The sequence below is a fragment of the Populus euphratica genome, unplaced genomic scaffold (genome assembly GCF_000495115.2).
Source record: "Populus euphratica unplaced genomic scaffold, PopEup_1.0 scaffold91.1, whole genome shotgun sequence".
Taxonomy (NCBI): domain Eukaryota; kingdom Viridiplantae; phylum Streptophyta; class Magnoliopsida; order Malpighiales; family Salicaceae; genus Populus; species Populus euphratica.
Genome location: NW_011499917.1, coordinates 72059 through 92496, shown reverse-complemented (window position 1 = coordinate 92496; position 20438 = coordinate 72059). Strand labels below are relative to the sequence as shown.

At 31.7% G+C, this 20438-nt stretch overlaps 1 protein-coding gene across 5 annotated transcripts; it reads left to right on the top strand.

Annotated features, from left to right (window-relative positions):
• The first annotated feature begins 2662 nt into the window (after window positions 1-2662).
• RH1 (RNA helicase 1) lies at window positions 2663-13108 on the top strand. Of its 5 annotated transcripts, none has more exons than XM_011039177.1 (10): window positions 2664-2741; window positions 4177-4323; window positions 5097-5234; window positions 5337-5826; window positions 6495-6649; window positions 7001-7178; window positions 8038-8225; window positions 11044-11248; window positions 12006-12111; window positions 12583-13108. In XM_011039177.1, exons 2-10 carry the CDS (start codon window positions 4259-4261, stop codon window positions 12690-12692), a joined length of 1635 nt encoding a protein of 544 aa, XP_011037479.1. In that variant the 5' UTR covers window positions 2664-2741; window positions 4177-4258; the 3' UTR covers window positions 12693-13108. The 5 variants fall into 5 exon arrangements, with proteins under 5 accessions (XP_011037481.1, XP_011037479.1, XP_011037482.1 ...); XM_011039182.1 differs by lacking the exon at window positions 4177-4323 and adding an exon at window positions 4618-4625 and having other exon boundaries at window positions 2671-2747; window positions 5103-5234; XM_011039179.1 differs by lacking the exon at window positions 4177-4323 and having other exon boundaries at window positions 2663-2741; window positions 5088-5234.
• The last annotated feature ends 7330 nt before the right edge of the window (window positions 13109-20438 follow it).

Genomic DNA, 20438 nt, shown 5'->3' with positions numbered 1-20438 from the left:
ATGATCAAATCTTATCCTTCTAATTCAATACGAACAAAAAGCACAAAACTAGCATAGGAACATTTTTTTTTGTAATGTTAAATGATTTTTTTTCCCTCTTCTGGCATGATAAAAACATGGTAATTTATATTGCCTAACATGTCAGAAGAAAAATTAACTAAGATGAGAAAAAAGGTAAATAGCAATCTTTACTTATATTTGACAGGAGATACTTTACCCACCAAGTAACTTGGGGTATGATGGAAACATTAAATCTAAGTTACTTAGATCTTAATAAAAATGATGATTCTAAAAAAACATGAGTTTTATTATTATTATTATGATTAGTAATGTTATTTTTATTATTATTACTTTTCTTATTATAAAAAATATTATTATTATTAAAAAAATTATAAATTTCACTTGAAAAGTAAAATTAGAAACTATAAGAACTTAGATAAAACATATTTAATATTATTATTAATATTTTTTTTTAAATATTAATATTATTAAAAAATTATAAATTTAATTTTAAAAATAAAACTATTATTATTATTATTATTATTATTATTATTAGCAGACCCACAACTTTTGTATTTGTTGTAGTTGTTATATTCAATATATGGATTTGGCATGTTATAAGTTTAATTTAACATGAATTTAATTTTTGATATATTGTTTGTAAATCTTATAATTTTTTTTTGTTTTTTAATATTTTATATAAATACTCGTGCCATAAAGCATGTAATAAATAAATACAAAAAATATCAGTGCAAAATATAATATTCTCAAAATAGTTGATTCACTATATATGGCTGAGTTTTATTACATGTTTAAAATATTTTATAAAAATATAAATAAATTAAATAATAGATAAGTGAAAAAATACAGTTACAAGTTTAAAGATATATTTGAAATTATGATAGTGATAATAATTTAAAATATTTTTAATATATTAAAATAATTTTTTTATTTTTTAAAAATTATTTTTAATATTATCACATCAAAATAATATAGAAATATATTTTTTTTATTTTAAATAAAAAAATTAAAATTTTTGAAAATATTGTTTCCACCAGGTTCACAAACATACTTTAAATGTTTTTTTTTTGAGATTATGATATTGGTGATAGTTTAAAATATTTTTATTTAAAAATACATAAAAATTATTTTTTTATTTTTTTAAAATTATTTTTTTATATTAAAATAATCTAAAATAATAAATAATTTTTTATTTTAAGTAAAAAAAATAAAATTTGGACACACCCTTGGATTTCTTTGGGCTATTTCCCAAACACATAGATTTTCCGTAACCCCTTTTTATTTCCCTCCCTGTCTATTCCACAGTATCCATGACCAGCGAAGCCTTACCTATTTCGGCAGCCTTTCTCCGCTCACCGGATCCGAACCTTTCCCGCTAGATTTCTTTGGGCTACACTCACACACTGTGATTGGTGACTTCGTTTTTTCCTTTTGTTCTCCTTTTTCCTGTCTTTGCGTTTCTCTTTTACTGGTTTGAGCTGTTGTTTGATCAATTGTGTGTGCTTTATAAGTTGCTAATCTGTTTTTATAGGGTTTCCAAGGCTTTATCCCTACTGTCGGTGCAGTGCTTTATGCTTTCTTGGTCTGTTCTCCACTTTTATTTCTAGGCTTCTTATAAATCTATTTTATTCTTTGCATTATTCTCATTGCTTCTTCTCTCTGCTTTGGTTTTCTGGTTGGTGGCATGTGCCTTAGTACCTGTTCTATTGCTGTGGCTGGTGTATTTTCTTGAAACTCTCTGCCATCTCTTTGTTATTAGATTGGTTTTCAGTTGTTTCTCTTGCTTCTGGTCTGGGTGTCTGCTCTGTCTCTTTGTTGCTGCACGTATGTTTTGGGTTATGCAGCTTCTTTTTTTAGATGGACTTAGCAGCCAGCACCATCGTTATGAATTTTAGCCTGTCAGGAAAAAAAAAATCAATAAGCGCAAACGTTAGTATTCAATTTAGTGTGTTGATATCACATTTTCCCACGTGGGAAATTAGAATTGAGTTTTGAGCATGCAATTCAGACAAAATTAAGAATCTTTTCGGTTGACAAAACAGTAAGAATGTAACTAAGAATTTAGAAGGGGGAGAAAGTATATCCACCAATTATATATATGCTCTAGAGAAGTTTTCTGTGATTTTTTAAGTGCTAGAAATGCATAAAATCAAACGTGTCTGCCACCAGAGGCTGAGGTAGACTTTAAAATTTAGAAGGAAGGAAAGAAAGAAAGAAGATGAAGCTAGGGTAGACTCTCAGTGCTTACCTGTTGTGCTTACCTTCTTTCCTTAATTTTCTCGGCCACTGTTTCTTCAATGAAGCTTCTCTTGTTGTGGTCCTTTCAAACCTTTAAAAACTTGGACAGCCCATGCTTGTCTCATCTTATTGCTTTGCTGCAATGCTTTATGTTCTGGAACTTGGTTTTAGGTCTGGTTGTGGTCCTTCTCTGATGTTAATTTCATCAATGGGCTTTTCAGTTTTTGCAGTTACGTGGATGCTGCTCTGCTCCTTTTTTTTTATATATAGCTCAATGTTGCTGCTTGCTATGCCTGCAGTTTTAGCTTGCCTTTTGATTGGCATTTGATTTGTTTTTCGATATCTTTTGTCTTGAACTGGTTTTCCATGGTTGAATAACCTCGGTTCTGTGGTGCTTTTCCAGGTTCAGTTGCTGTAAGGATTTGGAGGGTTATTGCTGTCTTTGAATTGTTCTTCCCAGGACTTTAGCCTACATCACCCTGGTAAGAGTTCGATCCTTTTTTTCATAAAATCTACACTTGCTAGATGAACATTAGAAAGATTGTCCATTTCGAAAGCCTTATATTGCAATGGGTTAATGACGCTCCTGTCACCGTTGTTCTGTGCTGGAATTTATTTTTTAAAAAAATATAGGTTTTATGTTTTATTCATCTATGTCGTTTCTTTGCAGCTGCATGCGCAGCCCTTTTTTTTTAAAAAAAAAAAATCTGGAGAGGTCTGCACCTTATGCGTGTAGAATCCAATGGTTTTGGTTTTCTGTTTTTCTTGAAACAAAGAGTTGCCTCTGTGTTAAGCATAGAAAAAAAGGAGCAACAGTAGTTAGGAGCCTGCAATTTTCCTTATCATATCATGTGCTAAGCATTAATCCATGTAAGAAGTATGGGATTTTAATGGGATTGGAAATGTCTATGCTTTAGAACTGCTATTTCCCATTGTGTTATATCAGAAGAAAGAAAAAGTCAAAAAACAGACAGAAAATCATTTCAAATACATACAAAGAAAAAGTCAAAAACAATAGTAAGAGCAATGAAACCACTAACTTTCATATCATAGATTGACAGAGAATCCACATTCATACAATTAATCATCAAAATGCATTCTATGAGACATTCAAAGGTGCTTTTCTCACAAAAAGAACAGAACTTTACTCCACAAAAATTGAATATTTCATTGACGAGCACAAAAAAAATCAATAAAACACATCAATTTTCCACAATGGAAAGATGAAAGCAAAACAGTACCAAAATAAGAAACAAAGGGTGATTACAACAAAAAAAAAAGCAGAAACAGAAAAACAGCTGAAACCCAGTAAAAAAACACCAGAAGTAAAACATATTCAAGGGTACAAAGAGGTAGTACCTGAAGTTGGTGTATAGGCTCCTGGAGAGTGGTGGAGGGAGAAAAGTGGAGATGTTTTAGAGAGAGAGGGGCGGCTTTGGTCTCTTTGGCATCAACTGGTGAGTTGTTTTTCCAAGCAAGCTGGGGAGGGCGTAAGGTGTTTAACCTTTTGACACACATTACATATTTACATTACATCAAGGTTCTCAAAAACATTTTTTTGTTAAATGTAAATTTTTTAACTAATTATATAGACAATTTCAGCCATGTCGAAAATAACAGTATAATACAATCAATACAGAAGTTAAATAAACAATACAAAAAACACCTTAAAATACATAGTTCAAATTAAAATTCATATATATTTTAAATTAAAAATCTCTTACAATACAATTATATCCATAGAATGTCATTACCTAACAATCATCAAGCCTAAAACAAACAAAGTTTGAACTATGTATAATGGATGGACAAAATTGTTAACTGTTTATTCTAAAAATGATTTTTGCAGTCATCAAGCATAAAAAACTAACTATTAAGGTTATATTTTGTCTTTTAAAAATCTATTAAAAAAATCAGATTCGGTATGGGTACCTGCTCGATGGAAAAAGTCCTTCACCTGAACTAATCCGACTATGTTGGAGGATGGTGGTAGATTCCGATGTTTTGGGGTAGTGGCAAGTGGAACAATATCCGCTCCCAACCTAATCTATTGTCATCCCCATGGTACCCAACATCTCTCTCTCAATTGTTTTACTTGATTTGACTAAGACTGTGATTGTATCATGACTTATCAGGTCAAAGTTTTATTTTTTTAGGTTTCTTGGTGGGTCACTAGTTGTGATTAGAAGATAATGGATATTTCATGTGATGAAGCACTCTCAGGCAGTTTTATATTTGATGTGTTGTTATTTTGTGTTGTATTACTAAGAGAGATAAAAGCATACCTGCACAGAGATTAACAATTGTTCTAAAAATTGGACTCCATGACAAACTGTTATCCTATCATCTATGATTAAGAAAAACAGGTCTCTGCTTTGGAAAGTCTGATTTTTTTTTTAAAAAAAAACTCCTTAACCTGTACATTAAAAAAATGCTTATTGCTATGCTTTACCAAAAGAGCGAAAATGCCAATTGTAGTGTAACTTTTTTTATGCCAAGCCTCTGGAATTCAGAACCAAACATGTTTGAAATTTAAAAACTAGAATACATAGAAATTTGCTCATCAAGCATAAAAAACTAACTATTAAGCTTAGATTTTTTCTTTTAAAAAAACCAGATTGGGTTTGGGTACCAGCCCAGTGGAAAAGGTCCATTGGACCTAATCCGACCAGGCTGAAGGATGGTGGTGGATTTTGATGTTTTGGGGCGGTGTCAAGTGAAACAATATCCCCGCTCCCGATCCTATCTATTGCCACCCCCACAGTACCCAGCAACTCTCTCTCTCTCTCAGCTGTTATGCTTGACTTGACTAAGGCTTAGTTATATAGTGGAAACAGGGAAAGAGAGAGAATGGAGGAATCAACAATAGCAAAACAGAAGAAGAATGTGCCAGTGTTGCCATGGATGAGAAGCCCGGTTGATGTAAGCAAATTTGAAGAGTACCCGCTTGATATCCTCCCTTGCCTTGACCCCAGGTGTCTCTCTCTCCCTCCATATATATATATGTATTAATATATTCAAGTATTGTTTTTTCAAGATTATGTTGTTTAAATCAAAATCTTTGCTCATCATTTTAGGTTGAAGATGGCTTTGCAGAATATGGGATTCAAGACACTTTTTCCAGTTCAAATTGCGGTTTGGCAAGAGACTATAGGGCCAGGTGCCTTTGAGAGAGACCTTTGCATTAATTCACCAACAGGAAGTGGCAAAACTTTAGCCTATGCTTTGCCAATTGTGCAAATGCTTTCGACTCGTGCTGTCAAATGTCTCCGTGCATTGGTTGTTTTGCCCACTCGTGATTTAGCCTTGCAGGTTAAACAGGTTTTTGCTGCCATAGCACCTGCTATGGGCTTATCTGTTGGTTTGGCTGTGGGCCAATCTTCAATTGCTGATGAAATTTCAGAACTTATTAAGAAACCCGAGCATGAGGCTGGGATTTGTTATGACCCCCAAGATGTTTTTCAAGAATTGCAGAGTTCAGTGGATATATTGGTGGCAACCCCAGGAAGGCTCATGGACCATATCGCTACCACTAAGGGATTTACACTCGAGCACCTCTGTTATCTTGTAAGCATCGAATTGTGCTATCTCCAACTTACATTTGCCACATTTTAGTTCTCAAACTCTAATTTATTTCATGTTTATTAACACCAAGTTCCTTTGTTCTCTGTGGAAGTTTATATGGGACTGAATTCTTGTTGCCTTTTTTAACAAATAGATGAGTGTTACCTTTTCTTTTGAAATGCTATTACTTTGGTTAAATTTTATTATAAATTGATTCTCAGAGGAATTTGCTTTAATTTCATCTTGACAATCCATTCTAATATGCAGGCTAGCTGCTAGCTACTGGTTTTCCATGCTAATATATTTTTCAGTTTCTGTTTAATTAATTAAATGTGATCGTATATAAGAATAAAAATCTTGATGAAGAACTCCAAATTAGTTTTAGTAATTCCAACATATCATAGGCTTATTTTTTTTTTTTTTTAATATCACTGCATCCCATCGATAGCCAACAGCTGTCGTGATTGATACTTTACTTTACCTTTTTGTTTTCCTCTCTGTGTTTCTTCAACATGATTGGTTCTAGGACATCATGTTTGGAAGAAACAAATAAAAATTTTAGATTTTGGTTTTATGAATGCACGGGCCACAAGGTGTTGCCATAACATATTTTCATTTCTGTCATTTCTTATGTGGTAATGTTATTCTTATAAAGCAAATTATTATTTTAGGTTGTTGATGAAACAGACCGCTTGCTCAGGGAAGCATACCAATCTTGGCTTCCAACTGTGCTCAAATTGACCCGCCCCTATGATGAAGGCCTCGTGCCTGGTGTTAATAATTTTCTTCCTTGTGCATCTGGTTCCTTAAAAACCATAAGGAGATGGTGAGTTCTATATTTGTTTATCTCCCTCCAATCTACCATGAGCTTCCTCTTGTCTTAGCAACAAGTCATTTTCATGCATAAGCCCATACATCAGTATTATGTCACTGCATATATTTCTGGCCAAGAGAGTCTCTTGTGGAGTCACACATGCTGCTAGTAGGTGAATTATTGTGATGCTTGAATTGATGCTCAATGTGATTGTTGGGGTTAATGGAGCACTTCCTGCATCCTATGAGATAATATACAACTTCTTTAAGATTATCCATGTTACTATTGTATGAAAAGATAAGTAAATTATATCCTTTGATACATTCAATCTTGGTTGTGCTTGTTATTTGAAATATTTTGCAGTGGAGTCGAAAGGGGGTTCAAGGGTAAATCTTACCCTAGGCTTGCAAAGATGGTTTTATCTGCCACATTAACCCAAGATCCAAGCAAGCTTGCTCAACTTGATCTGCATCATCCTTTATTCTTGACAACTGGTCAAAGACGTTACCAACTCCCTGAAAAATTAGAATCCTACAAACTGGTACGCTATCACTATTGTATTGGCAGCTTGTGCTTGGTAACTGTGGTTTATGGCTTAATTTTGAACTTTTGATAGCTGTTGATTCAACCTCAGTTTGATCAAAGTTTCAATTGGGAATATGAAAAGATACATTAAACAGATTTTGGTATGATTTTACTTTGTACAACTTGCTTAATACAATAATGTTATCTTGGTGCAGATTTGCTCTTTTCCTATTATACTAGTTAATTTATACGTTATTTTGAGGGAGTCCATTTTTGGCAGGGTAAAGGGTAGAAGTGTTGAGTATTGATTTTCGAGAATGTTCTTAGAATTGCAATGGGAAGAACTTTGAAAATTTAGAGATTTTGTGTCAATCTTTGCAGTTTAGATGTGGTAAAACATAACTTCAGTTCCTTATTTTCATACTCTCTTTCCTAAAATAAGTATTATGTGCGGAAAAATGACAATTTATTTTCAAATTGGAGACAAATGAAAGATTATGTTCAATTTGTAGAAAAATAAATTAGGTGAAGTAAATTTTGAATTTAAAGAAAAAAATTAAAATTTTATTGTTTTTTGAACATGATGTTCATTTTTGGACTGATCTAGTATGATATTTTTATAAGATATATAGTAGGCCAATGTTTTCTTTTTGAAGTTCTCCATATAGGGTTTAAATTTACATTTATATTGTTGTTGACTCAAAAGTCAAAATGTTTTGAATTTGGATTCTGCTCATTAAACTAATTATAGTAACTTGATCTCCAATCATGCAGTTACATTTTCTTGAAGCATGATGACGAAGGGAGCTTAGTTCTCCCTAAGAAATTAATCGTGTTTTCTCTACTAAAATGAGCTTTCTACATGTTTTGTACAGATCTGCATGTCCAAGCTGAAACCTCTTTACTTGGTTGCGGTTCTACAACATTTAGGAGGGGAGAAATGTATTGTTTTCACATCATCTGTGGAGTCAACTCATCGACTTTGCACCTTACTGAACTTTTTTGATGATTTGAAAGTCAAGATCAAGGAGTATTCAGGTCTTCAGCGTCAATCAGTAAGAAGGTAATATTATGAAGAATTTACATTATTGACTGGGTACTCGGTAGAGGTGGAACACATATGTTGAATTGTGGTCTCTGTGAATATGTGGGACTGGTGAAAAGGCTTTTACATATATGACAATGGACGACCTAAAATAAATAGCAAATTAGTTGGACCATGCCTTAAACCATTCTTATGATCATCTCTTCTACCATGTAGGAGTTACCATGATCATGAGAAGACCATCTATTCAATGTAGCTAAAGGAAAGATTTTTAATATTACATGAAAATATCTTTAAAAATTCACAAGAATGGAACTATAATAGAGATATGAAAAAGTTAAGTTTGAACTAGTTCATATCTAACGAGATGGAAATGGGATTTGTAATAACAACATCGATGGGTTGCTATAATATTCATCTTTTCATAACTATTGAGATCCAAGAAAATTGTCCTAACTACAGCAAAAATGAATAGATCCTTGCATGGATGAGATTTGCTTGACGATGTAGAGGGGTTATGTATGGAGTTGTTGGTTGGGTTTGGTGAGAGTGTTGTGTACCAAATAATGCCTTGGGGACTAAATTTAGTGGCCAGGAATAAGTCTATGGTGACTTTTGAATGATGAGGAGTTGTATTTGGGTTTGACTTTGAATGAGGGCTTAAAATGGTGTTTTGGAGACCGAGGAAATACTTAGGGGAAGAGGTGAGGACAGTCTCAAAATTTGAGGATGATGCTTCGTGAGATATTGTTCCATATGAGCTATGATCATCTTCAAGGCTCCCCTTAAACATGATCCAAATCCATACAAGAAAACCAAAAAAAGCATGATTAATCAAGTCACTAGTTATCACTATAATGATATATAATGAATGGGATAATTACATTGAACCTCCTATAGTTTGATTGTTTGTTTTCTTTGCCTTCATATTTTGAAAAATTACATTTTACATTTATAAGCTGTAGAACACTTTATATCCGCGAAAAAAAAAAAATCAACTAAAAAATTGGAATTATTTACAAAGTTCCATTTTATTTCAATTAATGATTAAAAAACATATGCTATGCTAAAACAACAATATTGCCACTCTCCACTCTTGCTCTTTTTCCCAAGCACAAAATCCTAGCCACCACCAATCTCCGCCATACTTGCTGGAATCCTGGAACAACTAGATTCCATAACAGTCCCATGACAACAACCTGTCTTCAATTGTTCAGCTATTTCTGCTATTTATCATGCCCAAAGGGGCACCTTGTTTTAAACAAAGATGTAACTGCTCCAAATAACAACATTTCTGCTGCTCAACCTTCATGAAAACACTTAATCTTTCTTTCAACCTTCTAGCAAAAACTGAAAGTTTTTGTTATCTTGTGTAAAAATCCTGCCATGATGCCATATAACCCCAGGTTTGTTGCACCTGCGCTAGAAAATGGGGAACATGTCAGCACAGTACCTTCTAATTCTTCATGTGTTCATCTTGCCCATAAGGGGCTTTTCATTAGATCCGACAACCATGTTCTGGTTTGGTTCATACTATTTGTCACCCATAGTATGTGAGATCTTGCCTAGAGTTTAAAGATAGAGAACATAAAACCCTTTTCCAAAAATTAAATCAACTTGCCACCTTTGAATTATTCTAGGATCACCTCAACTCATTAACTCTTCCTTCATATAAAGACAGTTGATTATGCCTCTCTTTTCTCCCACTAAAGCACCTAAAATCCAAGCTAAGATCAGCCCAAAACCAGCCCTAAAAACAACCCAGAATTCATAGCTTCAAATCAACCTAAAAACCATCGTTTTACTATGGTTCTTTTGTAGGTTCTTACCTCTGATATGGACACAGAAAATTGGGTTTTTTCATGAGAATGTTGTGGAGAGAGAGAAAAGATGCACTCAAGAGTGAGAGTGAGTGTTCTGTCGTTTCTTTTAGTTTGCAATATATTATATATGAGGAGGGTAGTGTCATTTCACACTACTTGAAATTTTAGTTTGACTAGGGATGTAAAGTATAATTTTTCAAAACACGAAGACAGAGAAAAAACGATCAAACTATAGGAGAATGTAATTATCCCATAATTAATTCATGATCCTAACATGAGACCATCTCCAAATGAAATTAGTGAGGGCAAATCAAGCATCTACAATTGACATTTGGAGTATGGGGAAAGGGAGATAAAACGTAGTTTTCCTAAGATGCTTCTAGCTTAGAATGGAAATCCTTGTCGTATTTTTAACATAAACATATAACCCCTGTGACTTGCTTGTATTCCACTGTAACTTCAATTTTTAAAATAGAACATTTCCTTCATGTTGCTTGATGTCTTTGTTCTCAGGGAATATTTTTGAATAAACTTTAGGTGAAAATCATTTAAATACCACATTTGTGAAGATTATGGAAGCAGTAGGTGCAACATCCATCCTTGAGAGAAGACCGCCTAAGATGCTTTAGCCCTACATAGGATGCTAGAGGCCCCAGTCTGGAGAAGTAATAAATTAGCAAGTAGTATTGGGGAAAAAGGAAGGGGGGCGTAAACTAATGTGAATGAAGTGACGTCAAAATTTTATGTTGCATGATATTGAGGCAGTTTTGGACTATGATTAAGCAGAATGGCGCAAAAGAATCTGTAACCCAACTAGTTTAGGGTTGCGGTTTCATTGTAATTGTTGTATTTGTTAAGATGATGTCAAAGAATCATGGGGATTTTGAAAATTGCAAAATGCTTTCTACAGTGCCTAGCCGAAGGCTGTAATTTACTGTAATAGAAGGTTTATGGATTGTATCTGACTTATTTAATAAAAAATGAACGTAACAAAATTAAATTAAATGTTGCAGCAAGACCCTGAAGGCCTTCCGAGAAGGGGAGATACAAGTACTTGTTTCCTCTGATGCAATGACTCGTGGAATGGATATTGAAGGAGTGAGAAATATCATTAATTATGATATGCCTGCATATGTAAAAACATATGTTCATCGAGCTGGTCGAACAGCAAGAGCTGGCCAGACTGGGCGTTGCATCACATTGTTGCGTACACATGAGGTATATATTCTTTTTAATTTCTTCTCAAGACATGTTTTGTGGTAATGCATCAATGAGATTACTTTGGTTCAAATTCGTTGCTGACACACTCACATACATGGTTAAACATTCAGGCTCAATGTTGTAGGCACACACATGTAGAGGGAACATTGTTATCACCCATGGTTGAACATAAAGGTTTGATGTTTTAGGTTGCTGTTGTGAAGTGTTGGTCACCATTCACAACTGCCTGAGCTCATATAAGAGAGCAGAATCCTAGATCAATATGTCGTCAGCTTGATTTTGACCCATTTTTATATACTTGTTTAGACTATTTGGGGGATGTGATTTCTATTTTGGGTTATTGATATCAAAACATTTATTCTAAGTTGTGCTTTTTGCTTGAAACTGGTTTGAAACTAAGAAGTTGGAAGTATCTAACATTAGCATGATCTAACAAGCTGGATTCACAATATATGGAATATAAGAAAAATTACTTATATCCAGGGGGGAATTAAATTCTGGATGAACCATGGCCATCATGACATCAGATGAAAGCTGAATGTATTCATTTGATTCAGTACTGACCATCTAATTCATGCCAGTGCAATTTTTTTGCATGTCTGCTCAAAACAAATTGGTTGTCTATCTGCTGTATTTGTTATTGTTGCCCTACAAGTGCTCAATTGCAGCAACCTGGAGGCTCAACTGGAATCATTCTTAACATATTTTTAGCAGATTGAAATAGTTAAATAATCTACTATTTAATTTGTTTCAGGTAAAACGTTTCAAGAAAATGTTACAGAAAGCTGATAATGATTCTTGTCCAATTTACTCCATCCCTTCCAGCTCTGTTAAGTCACTTCACCCTTTCTATTTATCTGGTAATTTCTTGGCTTTTCTTTCCTATGGAGAAACTCGTACTTGCTTTGGCAGATACGTACTTTGATTTGCTCAGGAGTGAGTAAAAATTACTGTTGTTTTTCTTTAGGATTCACTTATTGTTGCAATTTGTCTTGAATTTAGACTACAGATTCAATTAATTTTGAGATAATAATGTTAAACCACTTTGCTATATCATTTTTCTTGTCCTGGTAGCAAAGATATTGGACAGTCATGAATGATTTGGGCTCGGTCTTTGTTTCTTCATCAATTTCTGTTCACCATTACCTTTGGAAAGGAAGAGGCTGTAAAGATGATATGTGATGAATAAGATCTTTGTGATGACATCATGTTTAAAATGCTGGTTGTATCCTTGCTGGACGAGGAAACCATGAAAATGCTGATTTCTAAATAGAATGTCTTTAGATGTTGGTACAAGTAACACTGAGCTTTTTGTTGCTTTTTATGCGCAGCACTGGAGAAACTTAAAGAAACAGTTCAATCAGAAACATCAAGAAAGGGAAAAGTTGGTCATAAATTTTCTAGAGTGAGCGAAGGAGAGAAGAAATCCTTGGAGGAATAGCTTAATCAATCGAGCTGGCAGCATCTTTTCCAATGTCTAGTCTAACTTTGGTGTTCACAGGTTCGTGGAAGTTTTCTGAAACATAAAACTGCACCATGATGATGAAATCTATATATAATTTTGCAACTCCCCTATTTTACATTTGGGTTCACACTTTCTCCATCACCCGAAAGTAATATTCAGCCCATCTTTGAAGAAGCTGCAATTAAACTCGATTAAGGGTTCCTAACTAGTTGTTCTTGGATCCTTTTTGTCTATTCTATACCAATTAACGACCAACTTCTGTGACATGTGGTGATGCTAAACCATCTAGGTTGCTCATAGGAAAAAGTTTTAGCTAAGCGAAATGCAGTCCTCCACTTGTAAGGGATTTCAAATGAAGCTATATATCAGCAAACATGGAAGCTTTGATTTGAGATGCAGATGAAAAATACAATACCAGGCGCAGGCACCATCTTTGAGATGAAGCCACAAAAAAAAAAAAAAAACAGAGAGAGAGAGAGAGAGAATAGGTAAAGGAAGACCTTGGGAATCCCAGTCCACTCGATGCTCAGCTAGTGCAGACATCAACGTGTTAAAGACACTAACTATACTATAACCCGAATTAAGCTGACTTGATGTGATTTATTCGCCTTTCAGGCGACTGCTTAGAGTTCCGAAAAAATAACTGGTATCCTTATATTTTAACTTGACTTGATGACGTGTTTTTCCAGGAAAAAAAAGTTACCATCGATAAATCAGTCCCAAATTGCCGAATTCCCCAAATTGCATGGCAACATGTCAGCTGAAACGTCGAATGTTAGACAAGCACAAAACACTCGGCGGAACACTGCATGTCAAGAACTCTTCAATTTGTGAACATGCTAAATTGGATTAAAGAAATTCATGAATTTACCTAGGATTTCTAATCTTCTCTCTCATCCCCCGTCTCAAATTATATGTTCTTAGGGGAGAAGAATCATCAAGTTTACAGAAATTTTTGTGTCTTTTCAGCACTCCAACAATTCCTTGCTTGTAATCCAATAAATTACATAACTCGGGTTGTGCGGGGTGGGTTGAGTCTTCAAATTTTTTTTAAAAAAATATAAAAATTATAAAAAAAAATTTAAGTGTATTGGGTCTAAAAGTCAAATTTAAAATTGTTGTGTTTAGCTGGGTAGGAAAATCCAATGCACGCAAGCTCAAATAAAAAAAAATTATCATTATCTTACTTTTACATAATATAAAACATTCCATCAATTTATTTTATCTTTATCATATGAAAAACAATTACATAAGAGAACAGAAAAAAAAATCAAGAGGAAAAAAATAAAAATATTAATTAAAAGTAAAGAAAAAAATAAAATAAAAATTAAAACAAAAAAAATATATGATTTAATAAAAAAATTCAACCCAACCTCAGACAATAAAAAATTATCTTCATCCAACTTTTGTATCATATAAAAAAACTCCTATTAATTTATATTCTTTTTACCTTATGAAAAAAAATAAGAGAAAAGAAATTAAAATTTATTTTTATATCATCATATCAAAAAAAATAAAAAAATTCAATTTTTTTAAAAAGAATTTTTGAAACACAATAATGAAAATTCAACCAAACTTTAAATGAAAAACATTATCATCACCCAACTTTTGTATAATATAAAAAAAACTCATCAATTTATTTTCTCATTACCGCATGCAAAAAAAAAAAGTTAAAGTAATGGTCCTGTTGGTGTAGTACCCAGAAAAATCTCAAGAGGAAAAAAATAAAAATATTATTTTTAAATAAAAAAATAAAATAAAATTCAAATTTTTTGAAAAGTATTTTTAAAACGTAAAAACAAACATACTTTAATAAGAAAATTCAACTCAACCTCAAATAAAAAAAAATATCATCACCTATCTTTTGTATAATATAAAAAAATAGTCATCAATTTATTTTCTCTTTACCGTATAAAAACAAAATTCAATAAGTAAAAAGAAATAAAATTAAATTTTTATATCATTACATCAAAGTAATACAAAAACATAAAAAAATTAATTTGAATTAAAGAAAAAAATAAAAAAATCTCAATTTGTTTGAACATTTTTTAAACGTAAAAATAAATATGCTTTAATAAAAAAATTCAACTAAAAATCAAATAAAAAAAATTATTATTACCCAATTTTTATACAATATTAAAAAAAAATTCACATCAATTTATTTTCCTTACAATAACAAAAACAAATTATATAAGAGAAGAAAAAAAATTAAAGTACTGGGTCCTATTGACGGGTCCTGCAGTTGTAGTATCCAAAAAAAATTTAAAGGAAAAAAATATATTAATTTTAAATAATGAAAAAATATTCAAATTTTTTAAAAAGTATTTTTGAAACGCAAAAACAAATATATTTTAATAAAAAAATTCAACTTAACCTCAAATGAAAAAAAGATTATCATCACTTAACTTTTGTATAATATAAAAAAATCATCATCACTTAACTTTTGTATAATATAAAACAATTCTCATCAATTTATTTTTTCTTTAACGTATGAAAAAAAAACTCAATAAAAAAAAGAAATTTAAATTGATTTTTTATATCATGACATCAAAATAATACAAAAACATAAAATGTATTAATTTGAATTAAAAAAATAAAAAATTCTCAAATTTTTTTAACATTTTTTAAACATAAAAACAAATATATTTTAATAAGAATTGAAAGAAAAAGGGATTCGAATTTAGAAAGACTGGGGAAGAAGAAAGGCAAGTGATTGTTTCAAGTTAAAGAGAAGCTAGGTATGAAAATGCTGGATTGGATTAAGCTTTTTGGGCCAAAATTTGGGCTTGAGCTTATATTAATTCTTGTTCTCGCTCTATACGCTAGTGGGCATTCATAAACGGAACAGCCTATCAGGGTAGCACTGTTCGAAAATAGAAAGGTGTCATCTCTGTCAAGTTCCAATACAGCACAATGTCCCTTCTCTTGGATCTATCGAGATCAGTAGCTTCTGCAACGATGCAAGTATACAAGTCGGATGACTCGTGACAATATCTCATGTTCAAGTCTTCAGTGTGGAGTGAGGTCCGATGGGGTTCATGGAGATGGAATGTGATGGGTCATTATTTTGATAAATCAATTCTTTTTAAAAGCCAATATATGAAAGCTATAATTCAAAATAATTTTTTTTTATTTTTTAATATCCGATATCATGTTAAGTTAGAATATAACCGCATCCAACTCTAAGCTGGGTAGGGGCATATTCATACCCAACCTTGTGTTGGATAAAAGTATGCGTTCACTCAACTCCTTATTAGATCTTAATGCGTCCACATCCAATCCCATGTTGGACCAGGAATGTGTCTGTACCTAACTCCTTATAAGCATCCGCCCTCAACCCTACATTGGGTGAGGAACGCGTCTGCGCCCAAATCTTTGATTAGATCAAGATATGTCCACCCCAACTCCATGTTAGGCCAGGAAAGCATCCCGCCCAACTCTATATTTGATTATGAGGCATCTGCACCCAATCCCTTGTTGGGTTAAAGACGCGATCACACTTAACTCCACATTGGGATATAAGATGTTCGTCGTTGACTATTTTTAGGTACAGTCACGAGCTAAACCTAGCTCCTCTTGGGTTTAGAGTGTGAGTTGAACCCTACGTTCCTGAGATTGAATGTATAATTGAAAAGTTATTCTACACTAAGCATTTTATATGCTGAGTATGGGTAATAATTATAATGCCAACCATAATCCTATTAAATACAAACAAACAGTCCATATTTATATTAATTAGATGTGATGGTACTATTAATAAAATAATATTATCTTATACATATAAGATTAAATTTTTACACCTCTTACATTGCATGAAGCAATTCAAATCAAATAATATAAAAGAAAATAAAAATATATAGAAAGGGACAGAAAAAACCTTATGTTTAGAGACATAAACACACATTCTCTCATTCTTCTTCTTGATTTTTGAACTTTTTTTTTTCTCAACTCACTAATACTTTCATTAATATTTTTTAATGTATAAAAATATTTAATACTGACTTGATCATGGGAGGTTCTCCTATCAACATTTCATTGAGACTTTGTGAAGTCATTTAATCTAAAAAAGTCTTGCACCCTCTAAAAAAATCTATTAAAAAAAAGTTAGTGCAATCTTGAACGGAAGGTCATGAATTACAAGAATTTTTAGCAGTAACCTAATATATGAAAGTCATAATTCAAAATAAAATTACATCTTTCTTGCTATTCGATGATATGTTAAGTTAGAACATAACTATAACTAACTTTAAGTTAAGTTAGGTAGGGGGCATATTTATACCTAACCTTGTGTTGGACAGAGATATACGTTCACACCCAATTTCATATTAAACTAGGGATGCGTCTGTACCCAACTTTTTATAAACATCCGTGTCCAACCTCACATTGGACATGGAATGCGTTTACACCTAAATCTTTGATTGAATCAAGATATGTCCGCCCCAACTCCATGTTAAGCCAGGAAAGCATCTCGTCCAACTCTATATTTGATTATGAGGCATATACACCCAGTCACTTGTTGGGTTAAAGACACGATCACACTTAACTCCACATTGGGATATGGAACTCCTGTCCTTAACTATTCTTAGGTGCAGTCACAAGCTGAACCTAGCTCCTCTTGGATTTAGGGTGGAAATTGAATCCTGCATCTTGAAGTTGAGTGCACAATTGAAAAGTTATTTTATATTAAGTCTCTCATACGCTCAGTATGGGATAATAATTATGATGCCAATCATAATCATATTAAATATAAATAAGCAGTTCATGTTTATATTAATTAGATGTGATAATACTAGTAATAAAATAATATTATCTTACTTATATAAAATTAAATTTTTATATCTTTTATATTGCATGAAGCAGTTCAAATCAAATAATATAAAACAAAATAAAAATACACAAAAAGGGACAAGGAGAAACCTTATATTTAGAGACATAAACACACATTCTCTCATTCTTGTTCTTGACTTTTAACCTCTTTTTTCTTTTTTCTTTTTTCTTTTTTTCATCTTCATAAAAATTTATTAATATTTTTTAATATATAAAAATATCTAGTAATGACTTGATCATCGGAGATTTCTCTATCAACACCTTCTAGGGATTTTGTGAAGTCATTTAATCCAAAAGAGTCTTGCACCCCCTAAAAAATCTATTAAAAAAAAGTTAGTGCAATCTTAAACTGAAGGTCATGCAACACACCGTGCATGAATTACAAGAATTTTTAGCAGTAACTCATTCCAGAAGACTCCTCGTGATTTTTGTATCTTCATCAGAATGCTTCTATAAGTAAGAGAGAAATCTCGGATAAATGAGTGGCCAGGTTTTGCGTTCAAAACCTAGAGGCTGGACAAATACTTGAGTGATTAGTGAAGGAGCATGACTACCCTTTTGGGAGACTAAATCCTGTCTCTGGTTACAAACACACAGCTGCCTCTGAATCTCGAGTTTTAGCCACACAAAATAGACTGCAGGGGGCTGCCTCTGATTTGGTTTTTTTCATTAAAAACAAAAAACAAAAACAGAGAGCCCTCTGCCTTTCCTTTATTCGAAGATAATCAGCAAACGCCTTGTGCACCCAGGCAAAGATACACAAGCAAAAAGGTAGAGAAAATATGATCCATATCTTTGGTGACCCTACTGAAATAGGAACTTCGGATACTTTAGTACCATGCCCCCGTTTTGCAAACGTGTGCCCACTTCCACTTTTCTTCGTCGTGAAGGCAAAGTCCAGATTCCAGAGTCCATAACCAGCAACATTTAATACGTTGTGCCGGATGCAGCAGAGGTGGAGCAGAGCAGCGGTTTCTGTTGACAGTATTGACGGTGCTCGGAAGTTAAATGCTTGTTGGGTAGCCCTTCGTCACGAGTCATCCGATTTGACTTGATATAAAAAAAAAAAAATACACACACACGCACTCACAACCCTTTCTTTGTTCGTAGTTAATGGTGGTTGTAAGAACGGATGTGGATAGGCTGCTCCAGACTTTCATCTGGAGCAATGTTAGGCACACAGCTTTCTTTTCAAGTTCTACCATCACATGTATTAAACAAATGTTAAGAGTTCGCAATTCCAGAGAGATCACTAAGTTACAATTTAAACGGTCAACACTTCATAAACAAATAGAGGACGAAGCAATTTTTTTATGCAAAAAAGGCTCGAGAATTTTTAATATTTTTTTCTATAAAAAAAATTGTAGATGAAAAGGTTAATATATATATATATATATATATTTAATAAAAAAATATGTCCTAATAAATTCATCAAAAGATACAAAATCAAAAGGAACTAAAATTCTCTCTATAACCTAATCTTTTATTTTTTTACACAAAACAAAGGTCAAAAAGCATTATCATCAAATTTTTATTAATGAATAAAACTTTTTGACCAGTTTTCCTTTCCTCCTTCCAATTTATGAAGTAAAAAATAAATAAAATAAATTTTTATACTAAAATAAAAATTATTGAGGATTTAAAGTTAGCCATATAATTTTTTCTTTTTAGTACAATATCTTTTTAATTTGGTATTTTTATCTTAATTTCAAACATGATTTTATCTGATGAAACCCAGTGATAGAGCCACAATGAGGGGATTAAGGGGCAATTGCCCCTTAATCTTTTTTTAAAAATATTTTTAATATTAAAATTTTAATATAATAAGTTTTTTTTGAATTATTTTTCCTACATCTTTTTTTTTATAATTTTTGTTTAAAATTTTAAATTATTAATTGATTAAGTAATTAATATTTTATACTTTATATTTAATGTTTTAAGTGAATTTCATTTTTTTTTGTTTATTTTTTTGTTTAATTTTAGTTTTTTTTTTAATAATATGATAATTTATGTGTCCGTTAAAATAATATGTTTATGTATAATATTATATGCATATGAATATGAATTGAAATGAGTTTTGATGAATTAATATGTATTTTGTTATGAATTTTATATAAAAAATAATGATAATTAACGTACTAGTAATTAAAAATAAAATACTAAACAACTAAAAAAATTAGAAATACAACAAAAAATATATTAATATTTATATTTAAACCACTTGTATAAAACAACAAATTAACAAAGAATTGTTACCAATAATTTCACTAGTCCCTATAAAATTTAGAAATAGATGAATAAAAGATTTATGATATATATTGAAAAAGAATATCTTTTATGAAATTAATAATGAAGTCATTATTAAGTAATTTTAAAATATGAAAAATTAAAAAAAAAATTATAATATAATTTTTTTCATTTTAAAAATATTTTTAAATTAATTTTACTTGATATGAGTTAGTACATGAATTTCAAATTGATTTTTTTTATAAAACACATGTCTATATAATATATAATATTAAGTATTTATAATTTGCCATCTCATTTAAAAATTTTTGACTCCAAGATCATAAAAATATTATACAAAATATATATAAAAAAGATTTAAAAGTAAAAAAATAAAAAATAAAGTCAAGTGCTTTATCATCCACGTAAACACCATTAGAATTTCCAAGTCTTCCAGAAGTATGAGGTAATATATATATATTCCCTTCCATCTTTATTACAACAGGAATAAAGACCTCACATGAAGTTAATCGAATCTTGTTATTAATTCATGAGCAATTTTTCCTTAAAAAAAAATATTAATTATTGACTGATAAACATGGAATTTAAACTTGAGATTTCACCCTCTTTTTTCTTTCGCTTGTAAGACCATATCACTTGAAGGACCAG

Coding starts and splice junctions, on each gene's coding strand:
- RH1 (XM_011039177.1), top strand. CDS start 4,259: ATGTTTTGGGGTAGTGGCAAGTGGAACAATATCCGCTCCCAACCTAAT. Junction 5,235..5,336: donor CTCCCTTGCCTTGACCCCAG/GTGTCTCTCTCT, acceptor TCATCATTTTAG/GTTGAAGATGGCTTTGCAGA. Junction 8,226..11,043: donor CAGCGTCAATCAGTAAGAAG/GTAATATTATGA, acceptor TAAATGTTGCAG/CAAGACCCTGAAGGCCTTCC.